General features: G+C 37.3%; 1 protein-coding gene across 2 annotated transcripts in view; it reads left to right on the forward strand.

Moving 5' to 3' along the window:
• Nucleotides 1–24,109, forward strand: part of EPS8 (epidermal growth factor receptor pathway substrate 8) — a 120,063-nt gene that overhangs the window by 67,779 nt on the left and 28,175 nt on the right. For both annotated transcript variants that reach the window (XM_058743575.1, XM_058743574.1), the window contains exons 7-15: nt 1,758–1,840; nt 2,433–2,569; nt 6,130–6,203; nt 7,703–7,829; nt 9,992–10,080; nt 10,455–10,529; nt 15,893–16,041; nt 18,799–18,982; nt 23,821–23,951. In XM_058743575.1, coding sequence (XP_058599558.1) covers nt 1,758–1,840; nt 2,433–2,569; nt 6,130–6,203; nt 7,703–7,829; nt 9,992–10,080; nt 10,455–10,529; nt 15,893–16,041; nt 18,799–18,982; nt 23,821–23,951 — 1,049 coding nt within the window. The remainder of the gene's footprint in view (nt 1–1,757; nt 1,841–2,432; nt 2,570–6,129; nt 6,204–7,702; nt 7,830–9,991; nt 10,081–10,454; nt 10,530–15,892; nt 16,042–18,798; nt 18,983–23,820; nt 23,952–24,109) is intronic.

Here is a 24,109-nt window from a genome sequence, read left to right on the forward strand (position 1 = left end):
AGCTCTGCATTCCAGGTATAAATCTTACTTGGTTGTGGTGAATAATTTTTTTAATGTATTTGAGGATCCAGTTGGTGGTATCTTGTTGAGAATTTTTGCATCCATGTTCATCAGGGAAATTGGTCTATAGTTTTCCTTTTTAGTGGCCTCTTTGTCTGGTTTTGGAATCAAGGTAATGCTGGCTTTATAGAAAGTGTTTGGAAGTTTTCCTTCCATTTCTATTTTTTTGGAACAGCTTCAAGAAAACAGGTGTTAACTCTTTAAATGTTTGGTAGAATTCCCCTGGAAGGCCATCTGGCCCTAGACTCTTGTTTGGGGGGGGAGATTTTTGATTACTATTTTGATTGCTTTACTGGTTATGGGTCTATTCAAATTTTCTATTTCTTCGTGTTTCAATTTTGGTAGTGTATATGTTTCTAGGAATTTGTCCATTTCTTCCAGATTGCCCATTTTGTTGGTGTTTAATTGCTCGTAAGGCATCTTCAGTTTTACTTAACATCCTGCGTAATAGAGAGACTTTGGCAGAATGTTTATTATATCTTCCTGAAAGTAAGATATTCTTATCGTTCTTATCGCAGTAACACTGAACTAGGGTGCATTAGCCCTCACAATTATTTAGGAATGTGACCTTGGCCAAGCCATCATGAGTATTCTTCAGTTTCATTAATTATAGAACAAGGAGAACATATTAATCTTCAAGTTTCCTTTCAGCTCTAAAATTTTATGATTATCTGTGCTTATGGTAAAGGAATATACAACATACATATTTGAGAAAAACATACATAGTTACAGAGAACCAGCAGGAATAAAAAATAGAAGATGAGTACATCCTAGCAAGAATCTAATATGCAGTAATAATCAGTGGCCGTAAATAAAATTCTTTGCTACTAATCTTACCTTGTTTCTCAAGAAAACCCAGTCAGATATTCTTGTTGGGAGAGTATTAGAGAAGTTAATTGTTTGGAGAAAGTTAACTTTTATCTGAAATGACAAAATAGGATACAAAAGGATACAACCTAGTGTTGGGAGTTCATTCCATGATTATAGTGTATTTGTTCTAAACTGAGAGTATCTGCTGGGTCTGAGTGATACGTTGCAGTAGGTTAATAGGCGCCCACTGGAGCCTGAGGATGAGAATGGGAAAGGAGCTCTGTTCCTCACGCGTTCACTTCTATTTCCTTCATTTCTCCTTAGGCAGAGATTTTCCCCCAGTTATGCTTTCTGCATATACCTATACTTCCAGCACATGCAAATCCCTCTCCTCTTTGCCTTTATGCAAGGATAACTTGTGTCTAAACTAATGGAATCTGGACTAGATAATCTTTAAAAATTTCTTCGCGTTTTAAATTTTGTCTTTGGGGCGCCGGGGTGGCTCAGTTGATTAAGCGTCCGACCCTTGACTTTGGCTCAGGTCATGATTTCACAGTTCGTGGGGTTGAGCCCTGTGTCGAGCTCTGCGCTGACAGAGTGGAGCCTACTTGGGATTCTCTCTCTCCCTTTCTCTCTGCCCCTCCCCCACTTGCATTCCCTCTCAAAATAAATAAACAAAATAAATAAATAAATTTGGCCATTATAAAGTTCACCATCAAAAAACCACAAGAGTCATGTTTGGAAAGCACGTTTAAAAAAAAGAAAACACTTCTTTTGTGTCAAGACACTTACTGATTCAGACAGGAAACATAATCCCTTTTTTTGTTGTTGTTTGAACCTACATATCAAGACAAGAAAAATCTATGACCTCCTGTCTTCCATTGCAGGCAAACCTCATTAGTGAAGACATTGAAAGTGCAATCAGTGACAGTAAAGGAGGGAAACAGAAGAGGCGGCCCGAAGCCCTGAGGTAAAATCATTAAAAGAGATTGGGGGGTAGAATTGTTCTGTTTGTTAGAAAAGTTTTTTCATTTGTGGTTTTTTGTTTTGTTTTTTGCTCTAAAGATTTAGAAAGATTGCCTGCAGTGAAGGTATATTTTAGAGATTACAACCTGTGATTTCAACTCATTTGCTCTTCTGAGTTTGTCGGTTTATGGGTTTATGTGTGCACATTTTCCCTCCATGTTTCTGGTCTTTCTCTGAGAAGACTTCTCTCCCACGTGCGTTGTCCAAGAGAGTCAGGACTGATGAGTGACAATTTAAGGGAAGGTCAGCCTAGGGGAGTACAAATAGATATGAGGAATATAGTTAGTTCACAGCCTTTCCAAATCACGGGAGACACGGGAAAAAAAAATTAAACCTAGTGATCAGTTGAATTAAAATGTTCCTATGTTTTTGTATTTGATGTACATTTGTAAATATATATAATATGAAATGGCTAGGAAACCCTTATTGTTCTACCTCTTGCATTGTTCCTAAGGTTGAAGAACTAATACCATAAACTGAGAGAATTGATAGAAAGTAAGATGGTAAAAAATTCTTTTTTTTTTCGTCTTTTTTAGGATGATTTCAAAAGCAGACCCTGGTATACCGCCTCCACCAAGAGCTCCTGCCCCAGTGCCCCCTGGGACTGTTACCCAGGTGGATGTTAGAAGTCGGGTGGCAGCCTGGTCTGCGTGGGCAGCTGACCAGGGGGACTGTGAGTGTTTCTAGGAACTGCTACTTCTTGAACATTTATTATGGGTTGTGACATAGTTCTTGCTTTCAAATTCTGATGCTGATTTCTGAGCTAAAGCCTGAGGTTAGCTTTTTTAATTGAAACAAAACTTAGAAAAGAAATTTAAGCCTTGGACACTATAAGACTATTGTATACGAGAGTTCAGGCCAGTCATTTAAATAAATATGGTGTTAGGATTACGGTCCCTTTTTTTTTTTTTTTTAAATGCGATCAAAGATGGGAAGTTTGACTCAGCTAACAAAAAGATGGTAACATGATATATACCAAACAAGAGTCTACCAGTTTGTTTTTAAAGACTATACTTCAAAATTCTTTCCATTATTATTACCTTACCACTGTCCTTTTTGGAAAAAGTGTTGTGTTTTCATGAAAAGGATATCAGGGTAGTATTAGGACAAGAGTAAAATGCGTTCTCCATCTGGCTAAGCTTGTCAAAGGGGCCCTTGTGGGCACCATCATTTTACCTTGGTATTCTTTTTAAAAGACAAATCACAGCATAGAACATAGTGTAACATTTTACATGTCAGAATGTTTCTTGCCAAATATGAAATTGTTATGACCGATAATGCCTTATGATATGTTGTTAGGTCCAGTGTCTTCATTATAAGGGTTAATAATTGTGATCCAGCAAGTTTGAATTTGATGAAGCTTCACTCTTTTGCCTCACAGTACAATAGACTTCTTAAATCACTTATCCTTTATCTAATAAAGCATTATTCATACAGGATATGTGCCGGGTAGGTAAACAATAGAACTTGGTGGCCAAAATGAGTGACACTGGGCTTGATTTTGAATCTGATGAGTTGCAAGTTAGACTCTGGAATAAGACCAGGATCTACTGTGTGACCTTGGACAGTATCTCTCTGTGCTTCAATCTCACTTGTAAAGTGGGGATAATAATTCATGGGTTGCTGTGAATCTGAAAGCAAGTAACGCCTCTAACAGTATCTCTTGCAGTGTAGTACACATAATGTGTGGTTGGTCTCACTTTTGCCAAATGGAGTTCATTTTATTTCTGAAATGCTCTCCATTTTATTTAGTTTTTTGTTTTGTTTTGTTTTGTTTTTTGGTATCCTTGAAGTTATTTTTAGAGATTTACACATAAGCCCAGCTACCAAACAGATGAAAGAAAGAAATCTTTGAAACATCCATTTATTAAAAGTGAAGTAACAGGATTACTTACTTTAACTTTTATAACAATTTCTGTTTTTAGAAATTTATAAGGTAAATTTCTGTTGATGCTTTTTTTTGGTAAAATTTTGTGTTTAAAAAAACTGGTAGGAGTTTATAGTGTTTTTTACTTTTTGTTCTTATGGTACTTTTGTTGTTGCTGCTGTTTGGCGGAAGAAATGTGGGTTTTGAGAGAATCAAAATGGTCTTCCTTGAAGTTGAGGAAGGATAAGACATCTTAAGTTTACAAATATTCTGAATAAAATTGTAAAAACATCTGTAAAACTAATATAATTTACAGAAAAGAGAAAATTTGTTCCTGGGGTGTTTGTGGGCTCTCATTAGGTTTTGTCTAAAATATGCTGTGCATTCTCATCTATTTAAATTAGAGTAAGAAACGGTTTTCAGAACTTCTGATTTCCTACTAGACCAAATAGAACATAACACTTACCCATGTGAGGTTCTGTCTGGATCCAGGCCAGTTTTTAGTTGGAAATCCACTGCACGCTCCCCTGCTTCCGTGACCCCCCCGGCAAGAAGTATCTTTTGGTCCCTCTGCAAGTTCTGGCTGACTCAGGCTAAAATCTCCTTTGAATCCTTGACATAGCCTTACCCATGACTTCTAAAACTGGTCTCTGTAGAATAGTGGCAGAAGGGGTCCTAGGTGATGAAAAAGTCTGCAAGATTTTGCACCTCTCCCTTATCTCACCTGCCAAGTGACATTTTGGGACCTATCTGGAGTTCCTACTAGCTATATCTCAAGGTCAACTTGCTGCTTTCTGTAGTATACAATACCCAAGGAAGTAGCTAACCCATGCAAAACAGCATTTAACTGGCAAGATTTCATGAATGTAAATTCTAATTATCTTAAAGTACTTTACAGCCACTAATTAAGTTTCATAAGACTCTGTAATTTCTTCTTTTGTGTGTGTGGGGGGTACCTATTCCTTTTTTGGGGAAAAGTTAGGCATAAAAAGGCATAGCAATACAGAATTTTGAGTATTTTTTTATAGTTTTCTATATTGAATATCATGAGTCATGATGTATTATGAGTTGTATTTCCATTATTGATGGTACATTTTTCCTGTTTCATCTGTACAGTTTTTGGGTTTTTTTATTCCATATACTGTGAAATGTTTGTAGAAGTATCTGTGTTTAGTAGTAGTGTTAACCAGGAAGGAGATCATGATAATGACCTTACAATTAACATCATGCTTTAGCTCAATGAGCTAACTTAATATCTTGAATGCTCTTAAGATATCTATTATTTAATTTACAAATCCTGTGGGGCATTTATACTTTTAAAGTTTAAGTCAGTGAACCCAACATTGCATGTTTTAAGCTTAATGACATTTTAAAAAGCACTTTACTGGGGCGCCTGGTTGGCTCGGTCGGTTAAGCATCTGACTTCGGCTCAGGTCATGATCTCACGGTCCGTGAGTTCAAGCCCCGCATCGGGCTCTGTGCTGACAGCTCAGAGCCTGGAGCCTGTTTCAGATTCTGTGTCTCCCTCTCTCTCTGCCCCTCCCCTGTTCATGCTCTGTTTCTCTCTGTCTCAAAAATAAATAAACATTAAAAAAATTTTTTTTAAATAAATAAATAAAAAGCACTTTACTGTCAGAATTTTTTTATTTTTTATTTAAAAAAATTTTTTAAATGTTTATTTTTGAGAGAGATTGAGAGAGAGAGAGAGAGAGAGAGAGAGCACAAGTAGAGGACAGAGCACAAGTAGAGGAGGGGTAGAGACAGAGAGGGAGACACAGAATCTGAAACAGGCTCCAGGCTCTGAGCTGTCGGCACAGATCCTGATGTGGAGCTTGAACTTAGGAAAGGTGAGATCATGACCTGAGCTGCAGTCGGAAGCTTGGCTGACTGAGCCACCCAGGTGCCCCTACTGTCAGAATTTTAAAAAGGACTTTACTGTCAGAACCCCCAAAGCTTTATTATAATCAAAGTGTTGGAATGTGTAAGAATTGGGATGTTTGTTGTGTTAGAAATGGTTGGCCAGTTTTTGACGGGTAGGTGCTTAAATGTGAGTTGGTACTTGTTTTCTTCTGTAGGAATTATAGGATGAGAAGTTAGGATTGGTTCCACAGGCAGCTGTCAGGAAGAAGGGAGAATAGCGGGGAAGTTACAGGGTGAATCAGCATTGTGAAGGTTGAAAGCTCTGCCCGAGTCCTTCTTTTTTAGTGGTAGCAAGAGTGCATGTCATTCATAGATGACAAGCAATTTTGATTCTGTATCTAAAGAAGGTGTTCTCTTTTGTAAATGGTACTCTTTTCATGTTCCATTGCCTATATTGATACTGCTCAGGCAACAGGTGGAAAGACTTAATGATTTCCTTTCTTTAGTTGAGAAGCCAAGGCAGTATCATGAGCAGGAAGAAACGCCTGAGATGATGGCGGCCCGAATTGACAGAGATGTGGTAGGTCTACCATTCATCTTTAGATCATTGGCTTTTTGTTTTGTTTTGTTTTTTAAAGGGGAGAAAATATCAACAGGGAAAATGAAGTTGATTTGTAAAGGTGTTTTGTGGAAAGTATATTTTCTCTTTCCATTGGTGGTTATGCCCTTTGAATTATTTATCTTAACTGTTTTTTGCCTTTATGCCAATATTTAGTAGAATAGGGCTCTGATAGAAAACTAGCATATTAACTAGTTTGCAAAGGAATTTAAACTGAATTATCAGATTTGAGGGATTTTAACTTTTTCATAGTTTGTAATTCATAATTGAAATATCTTTTAAATATATCTTCATGACATTTATTAAAAAATATTTTATAATTCCTAAAAAATAAAATGTAAATTTTAACTCTTTATAAAGGATAAGGCTGTATTTATTTTTATTAGTCCATAGTAGTTTACTTATACAGTGAGAATGCCCTGTGATGTAATAACAACATATGATCGTAATATAATTATTTTTATACTATACACACATTCCTAGCTTATTTGTAAACAAATACTTAGAGGAATTTGAAGTTTGGAACTTCATTTTTATATCACACCATTATTTATTACACTTAGAAGTTTATTTAATCCCGATTTCTAGTCTTTTAAATTAGAAGAATGTCAGGTTTCACACAAAGTAGAGAAAGTCAGCTAAGACTGTAGTATAATCAAAATTCATCCAATAATCCCTGAAAGCATAATTCTTTTTTTTTTTTTTTAATTTTTTTTTTTCAACGTTTTTAATTTATTTTTGGGACAGAGAGAGACAGAGCATGAACGGGGGAGGGGCAGAGAGAGAGGGAGACACAGAATCGGAAACAGGCTCCAGGCTCCGAGCCATCAGCCCAGAGCCTGACGCGGGGCTCGAACTCACGGACCGCGAGATCGTGACCTGGCTGAAGTCGGACGCTTAACCGACTGCGCCACCCAGGCGCCCCCCTGAAAGCATAATTCATCATTGATTCTATTTAACCATGTAGAAACTCTTATTAATGACTATTCTAGGATAATTATCTATGTGTTTATTAGGTTATACAACATTCTGTATACCTTTTTCCATGAAATAATACTGTCGGTACTTTATTGGGACATTTATTAAAAAAAACAAAAATTCTTAGTGCTCTTCTAACAAGATATTTCTTAGAAATTTTTACCCTAACTTTATGTGGAAGAAGCACTATGAGAAAATTAGAGTAGTTGAAAATAATTAATAATCTGAATAGATACTGTGAATGCTTTCTTGATGGTATTGAAAATAGAACAAAATTAAACTAAAGAAAAATGTGAATGTAAGACTTCAGCCACAGGTATAGATATATTTAGTTTAATTCTTTTCTTGGAATTAGTGCTAAAGTTAAAATTTGTATGTAGGAGGTATTTTTTTTTCTAATTTTCCTTTACTGACAGTATAAAGTCAAGGCAAAAAATTGTCTTATTTTGTTTTACATTTCATTCTGTAATTTCTAATTCCAGCAAATATTAAACCACATTTTGGATGATATTGAATTTTTTATCACAAAACTCCAAAAAGCAGCTGAAGCATTTTCTGAGCTTTCTAAAAGGAAGAAGACTAAGAAAGGTAAAAAGAAAGGGCCAGGAGGTAAGTTGGATTTTCTTAATCTTCTAAAGACCTTTGAGAACTCCAGTGCTAGGCAGAGTTTCTGCCCTTGTGAACTGCTCAGCAAAACTCCATTGACAGTGTGCCAAGGTCCCTTTTTTTATTTTGGGATAGCACCTGGAAGTTAGGCAGAGACTAAGATGAGCCCAGGGAAAAGTCCATTTTGGTTCGAAGTTGGCTATGGTAAGGAAAGAGTCTAGGATACTTCACCTAAATCACAGAGACTCTGAGGTGCAGCTGGTGACCATCTGTTTATAGTTTTAATTAGTGACTGCAAAATTAATGTCTGCTAAAGTCATAGCTCTGTTCTTCCCATAATTGGATGTATTTTATTGTAAATATAGAACCTCATTATTTTGTTAGAAGGATTGATTTTTCTCATTAATATAGTTGCAAATGTCAGTGGATTTGATTTTTTTTTTTTAATCACAGAACTCCCAAACAATATGTTCAGGTCACATACAAGCAGTTTTTGAGTATGCTGTAGTTAGCTATTTAAAATGGCTTCAAAATATATAAGCTTGCAATTGTAGAACATAATGAAATACATAAAAGAATAGTAAATAAATATCCCTTTCATGACACATGACTTTCCAGTCTTTCTCTAGCTCATGTCTATATCATAAGCATGTGACCTGTATAGACTTGTCTTCCAGATGTGTATATCTGGATATATACGTCACTTCCTTATATTCTGAGATTAAGTATTATTGCTTCCTTATGTCTCACACCTCTTATTCCTGCTGTATTCTTTATGAAGTGTGTTCTGTCCTTTTGGTCACCCAGATTCTAGACCACAGATTCTTGTATGATTTCATTCTCTAGCTTACAGCCAACATCAATATTATTTTTTCAATGAGTTGGGGTTTTTTTTGTTCCTTTGTTTTTGTTTTTTTTCTTTTTGGGAGAGAGAGTGTGTGAACAGGGGAGAGGGGCAGAGGGACAGAGAGAGAATCCTAAGCGGGCTCCATGCTCAACGGCGAGCCTGACATGTGTCTTGATCTCACAAACCATGAGATCATGACCTGAGCCAAAATCAAGAGTCGATGCTTAACCGGTTGAGCAACCCACATGCTCCTTCACTGTGTTTTATATCCAGTTGTTTTCATTTTCATAACTAGTGTCTGCTTCAAACTGTGATCGTTTTTACCCAGCTCTCTAAGTAGTCTTCAAGCCTCCAGTTTTTTATTCTGGGAGGACAGTTGTCTTAAAGCTCTAAGGTGGTCACTTTGTTCTTCTGAAAAGCATGTTAATTCCATGTTCTGTTAAGTCTACTCCTCCCCTTGGCAGTCAAGGTCACCCATAATCTAACCTTGATCTACTTTTCCATCCTCGTGTTTCTTTGTTTTAGTTTGTTGTTTCATGTACATACAATTTCCTTTTTTCATGTTTTTTACTTATGCTGTTTTTATCCAACCATGACATTTTCTTACCAAATTGCCATGTAACAGACTTTCCAAATCTCATCTTAAAGGCTACTTTCCCTGTGAAACATCTTTTAGGTGTACATCCTCCCAACTCCCAACCAGGTGCAGTCTCTTTCTATAGTACTTCATTGGTGTATCTTTGTTACTTATCTGATTCATGTCTTCCATTAGATTTTAAGGCCCTACAGAGTGGGGCCTATAACTTACACATTTAAAAAAAAAATGTTTATTTATTTATTTTGAGAGAGAGCAGTGGGGAAAGGGGCTGAGGGAGAGAGAGAATCCTAACCAGGCTCCATGCTCAGTACAGAGCCTGATGAGGGAGGGGCTCAGTCTCATGACCGTGAAATCGACCGGAACCAAAATCAAGAGTCAGATGCTTAACCACTGAGCCCCCCGGAGGCCCCATAACTGATACATTTTTATAGTCTTTGCAATGATAAGCACAGTAACTGGGACATAAAAAGGCTACAGTATACGTTTATGGAATTGATGAGTAATTGGTAGTGCCTAAGGATAGAAGAATCCATTTCAAATGTCGGATCATCTTAGTTTGTTGCAGTTAGTCTATGACATGTGGTAGAGTAGCTACACAGCGTGGTATCTGGTATGATCATCAAATTTTATAGACGCAAATGTGTTCTTCTACTTTTTCATTTAATGTATTTTCTTAGAACTTTGCTTTCATCTGTCCCCCTTCCCATTTATTTCTTTTAGAGGGCGTTTTAACTCTGCGGGCAAAACCTCCTCCTCCTGATGAATTTATTGACTGTTTACAAAAGTTTAAACATGGATTTAACCTTCTGGTAGGTGAAATTTATTTATATATAACTAAAAGAAACAAATGAAAGAAATCAAAGCCTAGCCAGGATGTTATTGATTAAACTAAGAGATAAGCTTTTTCCTGTGGGTTTTTTGGTATGTGTGTCTTGATTTTTCTTTAATTAGGACAATAGCTAGTAAAACCTATGTATCTAAGCGAATTATCAAAAAGGAATGATTCCTAACTTTTTAAAAACTAAATTCCCCTAATCTGACTTACCTAGCCTGATTAATACACTAAAAGTGAAAGCAGTAGTAAAGAACTCTTCCTCTGAGTCTGTGTTGGACCTTCATGAGTGTCTGTTTTTTGCTTGATTACATCATAGTAATCTGTTTGTCTGGTTTCTTAATGCTACAGGCCAAACTGAAGTCTCATATCCAGAATCCGAGTGCTGCAGATTTGGTTCATTTTTTATTTACTCCATTAAATATGGTAAGGCTTTGTTAATATAAGAAAGGAATTACTCTTAGTACGTTTTTCAACCCCATGTGCCTGGCTGGAGTTACCTAGACAGTTTTTCTTCATCACCTTGCATGGATTCTATTTCCCTTGGCATCTATGCACGTATCAAGAATGTGCAACTTGAGAGTTTGAAAGAACCTTAGAAATCATCTAGTTCAAACACCTTATTTTACAGTTGAGGAAACTGATGTCTGTGACAGCGCTAGGGAAATGAAAAGAAAGATTTATCGGATGCTGGTGTTGCAATGTATACTAGTATATAATAGAAATGGCTATAATAATATAAAAGCTTTTCTCTTTCTCCCAAAATAGGCTAGACATGAGGAGGCGCTGGTACTGGGTGGAAGGTTTTGCTCATGTATTTATGTATTCACAAATATTGAGAGCCTGCTGTGTGCTTCGTATTATTCGTAGCTTATCAGGAACAAAACAGACATAAATTTTTACCCTCTTGGAACGTATATTGTAGTATGGAGGGGCAATTATTAATCTAAATACATGCATAAATAATGCATTTTGCTAAAAATAAATGTTACTTGAAAAAAATGCAGTAGGGACAGAGAACAGGGAGCATTTCAGGTGCGTGCTCATGCAAGTGCGCACATGAGTGTGTGAGCTGGAGTAGTACCCTTTCTGAATAGGGTTGGTTAAGGTGAGAAGGTGTCATTTGAGCAAATGAAGTGAGGAATGAGTCGTGTGGATTTCTGAAAGAAGAGAATTCCAGGTAGAGAGCAGCTATTGTAAATGCTCTGGGGTGGTAATTGCAAATTGTGCTCTTGGAATAAATAAGTGTTGTGACTGGAACAGAATGAGGGAGATCTTAATTAGGAAATGAGGTTAGCAAAGAAACGGAAGGCCGTATTTTGTTGGTCCTTGTAGGTGATTGTGAAATCTTGTACGCTTTGGAAGGTTTTTGCCAAAAGGATTCTTCTGGCTGTAATACTTGGAGATCTGGCGGAAGAAGGGACTGGAATGGTTATTAGAATAATCCAGATTGGAGATGACGGTGTTTGGATCAAGTAGCATTAGAGATCGTAAGAAGCCCGATTCTGGGTGTAAACCATAGAAGCAACACTTTCTGGTAGATAGGATATGCTGTGCAACAGCCAAGCGTATCTCCAAAGTTTGGCCTATGAGTGAAGAGATGGCCTAATTATTAACCAAGATGTAGAAAACAATAGGTAAGACAGAGACTACTACCAAGGTAGTAGTTACAAATAAAGAAGAGGAGTAAGGACTGGTGGATCCCTGTGCAGTTTCAGTGTGAGGAGAATGGAAAGAGCCAACAAAGATTTGAGAAAAAGCAGTTAAGTCGGGAAAAGAAAAATAAGAATATTATGGTGTTCTGGAAGCCAAATGAAGAAAATGTTTCCAAGAGGAAGAATTGAACAACCGTGTCAGATATCTGTGTGGTGGAAGCTGATTTTACCTCCACGTTCTTGTTACAGCTGTACAAAGGCAAAGAAAGATGATTTGTCTTTAAGGAAGTGACTCTGAAATTAAACAGATAATTTCTGCCTTTGTCCAGTTGGCCTGAATGTTCTCATATAGCCACACCGAACACCAGAGTAATATAGTCTCCATCTGTGTTGGTTCATCCAACACGTAGGGGCTTCTCTTTCTAGATGGGAGAAGAGAGTGGACACTAGGGAATAATTAGTAGTCCTTACATTGCCCACTATATGTCAGGTAGAGTGACAGGCAGGTAGTACAATTTTTTTCTCCCCAGAAAATTCCCTTCTCATACAGGTATATTTTTATATAAGGTATAATTAAAAAATTTTTGTTAATGTTTATTTATTTTTGAGAGAGAGAGAGAGAGAGAGACAGAGTGAGAGTGGGGGAGGGGTAGAGAAAGAGGGAGACACAGAATCCGAAGCAGGCTCCAGGCTCTGAGCTGTTAGCACAGACCCTGACACAGGGCCTGAACTCACAGACCATGAGATCATGACCTGAGCTGAAGTCAGAAGCTTAACCGACTGAGCCACCCAGGCCACCCCCCCTCACATAAGGTATAATTTTTGAAGCTAAAAAGAAGGGTGTGTTGGAAACAATTCCCTTTGTAGAGGAGTTGGACTTTCCTATGAGCTTATCCAGCAAAAGGTTATATACCCTGTGTCATAGGCCAGGATCCAAGATACACATCTTCATTTTCTGAATTTTCAGTATCCAGGTATGTTCTTTCCTTATATGGTATGATAATATACTTCCCTTCCTATTTTATATTTCTTACACTTGCAAATAGTGTAATAGCAATTGTTCCAAGCTGACTTTATGTAGAGCCGTCTTGTCCTACAGGACAGCTAGGAGAATTCACTGGAATATTTAAGAGTACACAAAAAAAGTGCTGGGGCTTAGGAAAAGCATGGCGACAGAAAGCAGGCAGAACAATTGTTGGCCCCACATACAGACAGATATGAAAAGAGACTGGGCTACAAATCACTCTTTTCTACAATTCCTCCAATTAGCTAGGTCATTCCCGTTTTGTGGGAGGACAAGTGAGCAAGGAGTAAAAAGAAGGCAGAATCTGTTTTAAATACTTCCAGGAGGACAGAGTTTCCTGTTTTCTGGGCTAAGACAGGCACAGGTGGAGTGGTTGTGAATGGCTTTCCCTGTCCGAAGGGCAGACAATAGAGAACAGAATGACAATAGCAGTAATGATAATTGTTAGTAGTGTGTGATTATTTGGTGTTATTATTTCTATGGCTGTTTTTTAAAGAGTAAGAACTATATGAAGCCAATAAGCTTAATTTTGGTTTAGGGCATATGGACATTATGGTTTGAGTTCTTTAATATTTATCAAAAATGGAGCAAATTCAAATGCATTTTTCATAGCTTTTACTTGATTATCAGAAAAAAAATGAGAAAAACAAAATCCAAGTTACAAAAAGGAATAATAAATCTTATCCTTTCCTCAAGGGCAACTAGACAAGACCTGAAGTAGAATATGAAATGAATATTGCTTTACAAACATAGGAAAGTAACATTATCAGCATAAATGTCAGAACTGGGCAATAAAAGATTAGAAGATGAAAGTCCAAGGCTACATCAATAATTTATGAATGCTCCCATATGTTGTTGCTATATATAGAACATCAAATTTCTACTTGTCTGGAATAATTCTTGCTATATAAGCTCTTTTAAAAATTAGATCAAGGCCATTCACATGCAAAGAAGCCCAGACTAGCTCATTAACAAAATTTATATTCCTCACTCCTTTTTAAAAATATTTATTTATTTTTGAGAGACAGAGAGTGTGTGTGGGAGGGGGGGGGTGTGTGCACACGTGTATGAGTTGGGGAGGGGCAGAGAGAGAGGGACACAGAGAATCCCAAGCACTATTAGTGCAGATCCTGACACCAGGCTCAAACTCATAAACTGCGAGGTCATGATCTGAGCCAAAATCAAGAATCGAACGCTTAACCTACTGAGCCACCCAGGTGCCCCTATATTCCTTATTCTTTAACACATTTGATACTGTCTTAGTTTGCGTATTAGGAAGTGTTGGTTATAGAGCAGTTTTTTGCCACCTTCTCATTCTTTCAAACTCTTTCACACATTGTAAGTAATTGCGTAGTCATTACATAGAGGAGAACTATAAGATAATAGGACTGGTTTCCCTAACATGTAGAAATTAGCCTTTGCGATCAGGCTATGTATCTGAAAATATGATGTATTTTATCTTTGTTTTTCATCAAAAATGACTCCTTATTAATGGTGTCTCTGATCAAAATATGTCTGTTGCTCTTTTAATGTTCTGCCTACAGAGATCTAGATGTATTACTTGGATAAGAAACTTGGGAAGGAACGTTCATAAAGAGCCTACTTCCAGCCACACAAAATTGAATGGCTTTAAAGCTTGAAAAACCTGCTGCCTGCCCCCAGCATCTGCACACAAGCTTACCTACAGCACACATACATGCAAACCTGCCTGACATCCGTTCTCCAGAGGGAACTATGTCTTGCAGCTTTTTATTTACATTTCTTTTGTTTCATTCCCTCCTCCCTCTGTGAAACCAAAGATTTAAAAATTCCTTTACTCTTAGATTTTACTCCTTAACTTTTCCTTCTTAATCATCCCTACACATTTACTAGAAGTGCTTATAGGGCTTGGAAGTAAGAAAATTACATGCCAAACAGTCAGAGTGGGTTTTGTTCTCAAGTAAGAGCCAATGTCCCTCCTTATCTTTGATCTTTCACTGATTCTCATTCATCCCTCCAACACTGTGTTTTCTGCAGTTCATTTGGTCCTAGTCCTCACGGGAGGGAAAACTGAAGAATAAGCCATAAGTTAAAATGTAATATGTTGCTAATACATATAAATTGTTTTGGAGACAGTGAGGTGCCTCAGAGCTATGCTGTGGGGTTAAGAAGGGCTTCCTGGAAGAGGTGGTACTGGAGTAGAGTTCTGAGTGATGAATTAAGGGCCTCATGGGGAACTGGGAAGAAACATGTGCAGATACACAGAGGTATACGATAGCATGGCATGCTCAGGGCACTTGGATGACTGGGGAGAAACTGACTCTTGGTCTGAAGCCATTCAAAAAAAATCCCTTTTTACTTGTGCCATATCTCTGGGAAAGTGAAATTTTTATAAAAGGGCTCTGGTTTCTGCTCTAGGAGATAACTACCATTCTTTAGCCAGGAAATAGCCTCTGAGAAGTCAATTTGGAGCAGTTTCCAGACATACACTTATCATCATTTTGTTTATCAGAGAGTTGCACCTGTTTATTTGTTTCTGCTAGTCATTAAATTATCCATTTTAAATCAGGACAGTTTCCTAGAATTAGATTCTGGGAAAAGCTGTCATAGATTCAGAGTACCAGTTCTCATTCTTCTCTCACTTTTCTCTCCGGATCCTTTTATTTTTGTATGTCTTTATAGGCACAGCCATAGGCTGTTAACTTGAGACTTATTTCTCTCTAGAGTATTCCTTTATAGAACCGTATTTTTCAAGTTGGGCATAATAGATTTGCCAGGAAAGATACATGTACTTTTTTTTTTTTTAAAGCAAAAAGCAGATAGTTAAACCACCTGACTTAGAATTCTCTGGATAGCCATTAGTATTTTCCAGGGAAAATACAGTCCTGTGCAGCCAATAGACAGATCCTGTGAAAGTCGTTAAACTATTAACTTTTCATTCTAGATTATTAGGCACTATTAGCCTGGGCAAGTTGACTTAACAAACTGTTTTTCATTCAGTAGTACACTGCACAATGTCAAAATTTGAGTATATGAAAACAGTGCTTGTTTTGGGCATAGATTTTACATATTTTGAAAATATACAAGTAATCACCATCTTCTTGCTAAAAAATGATTTATTGTCATTTTAGGTGGTGCAGGCAACAGGAGGTCCTGAACTAGCCAGTTCAGTACTCAGCCCCCTGTTGACTAAGGACACAATTGATTTCTTAAATTATACTGTCAACGCTGATGAAAGGCAGCTTTGGGTGTCACTGGGAGAAACTTGGATGAAAGCCAGGTAAGTGTATGAGTTTAATACCTATAATACTTTAAGTATTGTTCTTTGTTATTACATGAATCTAATGAGACATATTTTTAGCCTTCTACTTATGAAGGACCAGGCATTACAGAGAAAAAGCCTAAACCCTTGAAAAGCTAGTCTAGTGGAAAAGATATAAAGTATGCACAATATAAGGCATGTTAAGTACCAGGAGTGACACATAAACTGCTGTTGTTTGGCAAGGTGGAACCATCAGGAGGAGGATTTAAAGAGGAGGGTAGTTAGTTTTCAGAGAGGGCTGGCATTTAAATCAATAGATAATAATAGTCACATATTGTGTAATATATATGTACACACCATACATATAGGGTTTGCTAAGCAGTCTTCCATGAACTTTACGTAAGTACTATGTTATCACTATTTTACAGATAAGGAAACTGAGGCATAGAGTGGTTAAGTAATTTGCTCAAAGCCATATAACTCTTAAGTGGCAGATCTGCCATTTGTATTCAGGCAGTCTGGCTTTGGAGTTGATGTCCATAATTATTTTGCTATGCTGCCTCTCAGTAGGATGAGTAGGATTTCCACGAATACATAATTGGGAAGGGGTTTTTCTAATAGAGAAACACAAATGAGGGCATGAAGCAGGAAGTCAAGAGAATGGAGAATGAATATGGGTTTAGCTGACATATAAACTTTGGGTAGCAGGTGCTTGTGGAAAGGGGGAGAGGAGAAAATGGTGTTAAATAAGCCACATGGAAATGAACAGGTGAGCTATGAGGGCTCCCCCTGCCATGCTACGGAGTTGGAGAAGATTGTATAGGCTGCAGAGAACCACTAGCTTTGTAAATAGGAGTGTGACGTAATCACATCTGTGTTTTAGAAAGATCAGTCTGGTAGTTGAGCTTAGGAAAGACAAGATCCTTCTCTGGGTGGAAAGAAGGAGGGGATCATTTTAAAAATTGTATCTTGTCAATAAAGTGATTGTGGAAGACAGATCATTAACATTGCATCATTTATCATTGCAGTATTAAAGTTTTTCTGAGCAAAGCAAGGTATAAAACTTTCTCATTTTATGACATTGAATAAATAATTTTTGCCTTTCTTATCCAAATCATTTTATTGCTCTCACTACTTAGAATAAGCCATTCAGGTGGTCATTTAGAAGCTTTTCTTCCTAATGCTTTTGAATGGACTAGCCTAAAAGCGATGGATTAATTCATACTTTCTCTTTTCTGTTTCTTTTGTGGAAACACATATAAACTGTCCCCACTTGTATTTTACACTTTGGCAACAGCTTGTGTTGGAATATGGCTTACATATTGAATGGTTTACCAAGCAAAAAATTCTTTAAAAGCACTGTAGTTGTTACTTTTATATTGAAAGCATTATTTAAATTTATTTTTATTATTTGTATATTAATATATCAAACTATTTGTATATCATACTATGTAAAAACTTGGTTAAACAGATTTCTTAAATCCATTAGATATTTGTAGGTTATGATCTTTTGATAAGTCTAGGTGGGATCTTTTAATATTTTCATGAAACTTACTAAATTAATCAGATCTCATAGTACAAAAATAGCCTAGATTTTTAAATTTCTCGGTTTTGGGTCCTACCTCACAATGAGAAAATGAATGACCATTGGAAAAACTACATCAAAAGAAAATACACTGTTAGCTCTTGACATGAGAAACGGTCATTTCAAATCCTAATTGTTAAGAGTATTAGGAAAAGAATATACTGATTTGAAAACTCATAAAGATAACAAAAATTATGAAGGTACTTAATAATCTGAATAAAATGGCTCATTTTATCATAGTAGAAATATAACCTGAAGAATTAATCTTTCACTTGTGAGAGAGAAAACAACACAGTGGAGCAGAAATGAACCTATAATTTCTGTCCCAGGTGTTTTTGTGGTTCATGAGTGATTAGGAGCTTGTAGAAGTAAGTCTCACTCAGAGTCATTAAATAATGAATGGGTAATGATTACGGTTCCAGATTAGTCCTAACTTGATTTCACTGATTAAAGACTAGCTGATAAATTTAATTTATAAAATTGGTAATGTTTCATTTAGAGGACTTATTCCTTTATAAAGCATAAACATTCAGAACATTCTCTGTTATTTCTTTTTAGAAAGTTATGTCTGACACCAGGAGGGTTGGTTATGATGATGAGAGGGAAGGGAAGGGAAAGATGAGAATCTGAATCTACTTTAGATGCAAGAGAAGTTCATGTTCTAAATACTTTCAACGCTTCTAGCCTCACACTCCCTTTCCAGTTTTTCAAAACCTATATCCATGTTACGAAGATGAATGAATGGAGAATGGAGGCAATGTGAAAAAACAGATCGTGAAGCAAAATTCAATCTTTATTTTGTTGGCATTACAATCTGGCATAAGCATGTTCCTTTTCCCTTTATGTGTGCAGAGAGGGCAGATTATGTATGCTTTGTTTTTGTTTGTTGGTTTTTGAGAGAAAAAATGTTTATGTTTGAGAGAGAGAGAGACAGAGCAGAGGCTGGGGAGGGGCAGAGAGAGGGAGACACAGAATCCGAAGCAGGTTCCAGACTCTGGGCTTTCCGCACAGAGCCCGATGCGGGGCTCAAACTCACAGACCAAGAGACATGACCTGAGCTGAAGTCCAGCTCGACTGAGCCATCCAGGAGCCCAAATCATTTTATTTTGTTTTTTTGTGGCTAACCTTGTTGAAAGTAATTTTGAACATGGATACATTTCTTAATTTTATGCCTTAATGTCCCTCTACAGAGCAGAGTGGCCAAAAGAACAATTTATTCCACCATATGTTCCACGGTTCCGCAACGGTTGGGAGCCCCCAATGCTGAACTTCATGGGAGCACCGATGGAACAAGATCTTTATCAGCTGGCCGAGTCTGTGGCAAATGTAGCAGAACATCAGCGCAAACAAGAGACAAAAAGATTATCCACAGAGGTAAAGTTTTTAACATCACTTTTTGTAGAAAGTGCAGTAATCTGTGCATTCTCTTCTAATTCTGATTGTGAGTTCTAGTTTTATTGATCTGAAGATTGTTCTAGAACTAATGACTTAAATGTCCTGCTGCCCTTAGTTACCTCTCAGCTTTTTATCGTTGTTGTGACAGTTGCTCTGTTTCCCTGTGAAGCCCAAGACCCCCCCCCACCGCCCCCCATATCATTCTTCCACAGCCTGCCAGCCATCACCCTGCCAGTGTCCTGGTGAGCCAGTCTCAATTTTTGAGTGCCTAGCTTCTCTCCTTGTCAGGGAATCACCCTGTTGCCTGTTGGCTTGTTCTATTTTTCTCATCCATTATCATACCCTTAAGACAGCTCCCTGGGGCGCCTGGGTGTCTCAGTTTGTTAAGCGATTAAGCGTCTGACTTCAGCTCAGGTCATGATCTGTCAGTGAGTTCGAGCCCCGTGTTGGGCTTTGTGCCGACAGCTCAGAGCCTGGAGCCTGCTTCAGATTCTGTGTCTCCCTCTCTTTATGCCCCTCCCCTGCTCATACTCTGTCTCTCTGTCTCTGTCTCAAAAATGAGTAAACATTAAATAAAAATTTTAAAAAGACAGCTCCCTGGACCTAGGTCTCCTAACCTGTCCCAAGCAGCTTTTTCCCAAATGTCCCATTTGTTTCCTCCTCTGTCCCTCCCTCCCCTCTCTTTCCTCCCTCCTGTCCCTCTTCCCCCTCCCTCCCTGTCTGTCTGCCTTCCTTCCTTCCTTCCTTCCTTCCTTCCTTCCTTCCTTCCTTCCTTTCATTTAATTCTAAACCCTGGAGCCCTCTCAGCCTGGCTAGAAGGCCAGAGCTTCTCCTGGATTCATTCCCCAGGCTCAAATGAGCATTTCTAACAGTATCATACCTTGAGAAGAATCACAAAATTTACTGTACCTTTCAAGTATTTAGTAAGCTTTGAGTAATAACCTATTTTGGGAGCCAATGGGGGGATTGAAATTGGCTATGTTATCCCTTCACATCTCTTAAAAATGACTTTTCTGTGATTCTTCTTGTTCCGTCAGAAAATTAAACATTGCTTAAAGCTGAAGCAAACCAAACAGGATGATCAGAACCTGAGGAATTAGGTGAATGAGGTCTATTTGGAGAAGAAACAGTAAATGATGACTAGATGCCCCTTGAGGTCCTGTTTGTTTCCTTTATTTAATTCCGTCGATAAATTTTCTCAGACTGCTGTGGGTATTCATAGCAAACATGATAGGAAGGAATGATTAGCAAACTAGAGTAAATCTTCACTTTTAAGGAAAAACACTTATATAAATTAAATTTTTAAAAAATCATTCCCTTGAACAATAACCATAATATTATAGAAGATTGATTAAATTCCAGAACTTTAAAAAAGCACATGTACTGCTTTGAAGATATGTTTTTTCCTAATGTAATTGTTTTTTCCTCTGGCACACTAAGGGTAGAGTCTATAACTGCCTGTCCTTCTAAACGAGGGATTAAGAAGATGACCTCACAGCCCTTTGCCTTGGTTGGCAGGCACACATCCCTCTCCAGACCTCATCCTGATGGATGGTGATGAGGATTTTATAGTTCAGACCTCATCACTGTGGATTTCCTTTCCTCATAGAGGGTGACTTTTCTAGAGGGAAAAAAAGATGTAATCAAACAGGAAATTATGATACACGTGTTGCTGCTATAGTTACAGCTGACTCTTCAAATCACAGAAATTTCTAGCTTACAGTCTTTATATCTTAAATAAGAAAATACATCCACTTAATAATACATGCCTCAGAAATTCACTTCTGTGAGTTCTTTTTCAATTTGTGTATTTAAAGGGAGAGTAATGTGTTCTGGGCTCCCAGTGTCAAAGTTGTCTACTCTCACTGAATAAGTAATTTTAAAGGAAGAATTATTGAGAATCTTTCCTTATAATGAGTTATCATTTTCCTGTTGTAAACTATTTGCCATTTTATGGCTTAAGTACTTATTCCGAGGTTTTAAAAAAAATGAAATGAAAAGCGCCTGCTAGCTGTTCTAGGGGAATTGATGCCTTAAGAATTTGTTGGAAAAGAGGCCGAGTAATGGTGATTTAAAATACATAAAAAATGCAATCATCCCTAGAAGAGAAACTTTATTATACTTTATTGCTACTAAAATAAATGCACTCAGGACAAGACTTGGATGATTCAAGATCTGGTGGTTTTGTTTAGAATCGAAAGGCATAGGTGACGTGGGGTGTCAAATGTGGGTAGCAATACTCAACTTCTTTACTTCCTCTGAACCAGCAACAGCCCTAGACAAGGCTGTGTATGTAGTCATCACAGTTAGTCATTTGTCATCATTCTCTCCTCTCTCCCAATATTCCCAGTCACTCTTAGGACCCAGTGATCTCATGCTGGCTGCCCTCACTCTGTTCTGTTCAAAGTTAGCCAAAGGTGAAGGTGATTCTACCGGGTTCTTGCACTCCACCCTTTATAACAGCCTTTAATAAAAAGCTGCCTAACCGTCTGATGCCTCTGCTCTCAACCAGGGAAATGAGAAACCAACTTAATTAAGCTATTTATTTTATTTTTAATTTCAGCTTTATTGAGGTATATAATTGGAAATCCTAAGATATTTAAGGTGTCCATCTGGTGATTTGATACACATTGTGAAAGGATCCCCCTGTCTAGTTAATTAACACACTGACACATCTATCACCTCACATATTTGTCTTTTTTTTTTCTTTTGGTGAGAACATTTAAGTTCTACTCTCTTAGAAAATTTCAATTATACACTATAGTGTTCTCAGCTATATTCACCATTACATTATATCTTCAGATTTCACTCATTTACAGCTGTGAGTTTCTGCCCTTTTACCAAATTCTTCCTATTTCCCCAGCCCTTGGTACCCGCTTTTCTACTCTGTTTCCATGAATTTGACTTTGGTTTTTCTTTGTGTAAATTTCACATATAAGTGCTATCATGTCGTATTTGTCTTTTTGTGTTTGGCTTATTTCACTTAGCAGAATGCTCTCAAAGTCCATCCATGTTGTTACACACAGCATTATTCTCATGGCTGAATAATACTCCATTGTATATTTATACCACATTATCCATTCATCTGTTAATGGGCATTTAGGTTGCTTCCCTATTGTGAACAATGCTGCAGTGAACATGGGGATGCAGATATCTCTTCAAGTTCCTAATTTCATTTCCTTTAGTATTATACCCAGTAGTGAAACTACTGAACATTTCTCATTTTTTGAGGAACCTCCATACTGTTTTTCATAGCAGCTGCCCCAATTTACATTCCCACCAATAGTGTACAGGGATTTCCTTTTTTTCCCACATCCTCACCAGTACTTGTTATCTCGTCTTTTTGATGATACTCACCCTAACAGGTGTGAGGTGACATGTCATTATGATTTTGATTTACATTTCCTGGATGATTAGAGATGTTGAGCACCTTTTCATGTACCTTTTGGCCATTTGTATGCCAAAGGATGTCTGGAAGGATGTCTGTTCAGTTGCTCCACCCATTTTTTATTTGGACTGGGTTTTTGTTTGTTTGTGTTTGGTTGGTTGGTTGGTTGGTTGGTTGGTTGGGTTTTTTTGTTTTTGTTTTTGCTCTTGAGCTATGAGTTCTTTATATAGTTTGGATTTTCAGTCTTTATCAGATACATGATTTGCAAATGTTTTCTCTGAGTTTGTAAGTTGCCTTTTCGTTTTGTTGATGATTTAAGCTAAGGTATTTAAATGGTGAGAATTTTTTCTTTGTGTGTTAAGTGCAGTGTATTCCAGTGAAATATATTCCAGAGGAGTAATATAGTGTGAGTTTTTTTGACATCCACACTTGTCCACTGAAGAAACCCTACCCACACTGTGTTTATCCGTACTCCAACTAACTGTCATTAGAATGAACTATAGTAAACATGTATCTAACACTTTTCTAAGACATTTCCAGTTTCAAATATTCTGCCCCAGTGAGTTCACAAACACTTTCAATAGCCAAGGACTTCCATTGCTTCAGGGTCTATTGTATGTGTCCCATACTCATTTCACATAAAGAAACAGTTAAAAATCTTTACGTACTTTATGTACTTTTTTTTTTTTTTTTTTTTTTTTTTGGTCTTTGTTTCTTTGTTTTTTCCTCATAGCTTTAAAACTATGGTGCTCCTTGGGACCCACAGACCTCAGCTCCCCCTCCTGGTAGCACCTAGTAGGCTCATGTCAGAATTGTGTTAAACATAAAAAGAAATTACTCCCATCATTATCTTACCCTGGACTACTGACTCTCAAGATCAGTATGTTTCTGCCTTTCTGTATTTTCCTCAGTAGTAAATCTGGTAATAGTGCTGCCATTTAAAAAAAAATAGGGACTGTGTACATTTAAAAAAATGAGAGGGGGGTATAATTTTAATACACAGAGTTTAGATGATTTTCATGTGACATTTACTTTGTTAGAGTAGTAAAGGTCTGTTCCTTAAACTTAGAGAGCAAGGGGGAAGAGTTTTATTCTTGTTTTTAAACCAATTTCATTTTATATAAATTGTTAACATCTATCTAATACCAAAATCACCTTCAATGGAATTCCTAAGGAAAGAATGTATTACTTGCATACCCGGCTATTTTCAGAGTTAACATACAGCTTTTGTACTAATGACTTTTCCTGTTATAAATAGGTCTTTGATAAAAAAAAAAAATGTACCAACCCCATTTCATAATTTGTTAGTAATGGCCAATCACTTGAAAATGAAACTGATCATATTATAGTGGAGGGTTTTGTTCACTGACGTCAGTGGTCATTCAAATAGTCTTAGCAATTCTTTAATCTCTGTTTCTCTGTCTTTCAGCAGTCCAGTGTATCAGAGTATCCTCCACCTGATGGGTATGCGTTCAATAACATGTACACAAGAATGCCCCATCTGGACCAAGGGGAAGCTGCTGTGGCTTTTAAGCCAACTCCTAATCTCCACGTAGATAGGTAAGATTTCATGGGCGCCACTTGGAGAGCTGCGGATGACTGTCTCTGATTTAGTGCAAGTAGAGGTCCCAGTGTCTGCTTTGTTCACTACTTCTTTAAACTTTCCATCTGTTAATTGTTTGATAAAATTTCAGTTGTTCCTTTATAGAGCTGGCTTT

This window comes from Neofelis nebulosa, chromosome 8 (assembly GCF_028018385.1).
Source record: "Neofelis nebulosa isolate mNeoNeb1 chromosome 8, mNeoNeb1.pri, whole genome shotgun sequence".
In the NCBI taxonomy this organism is placed as follows: domain Eukaryota; kingdom Metazoa; phylum Chordata; class Mammalia; order Carnivora; family Felidae; genus Neofelis; species Neofelis nebulosa.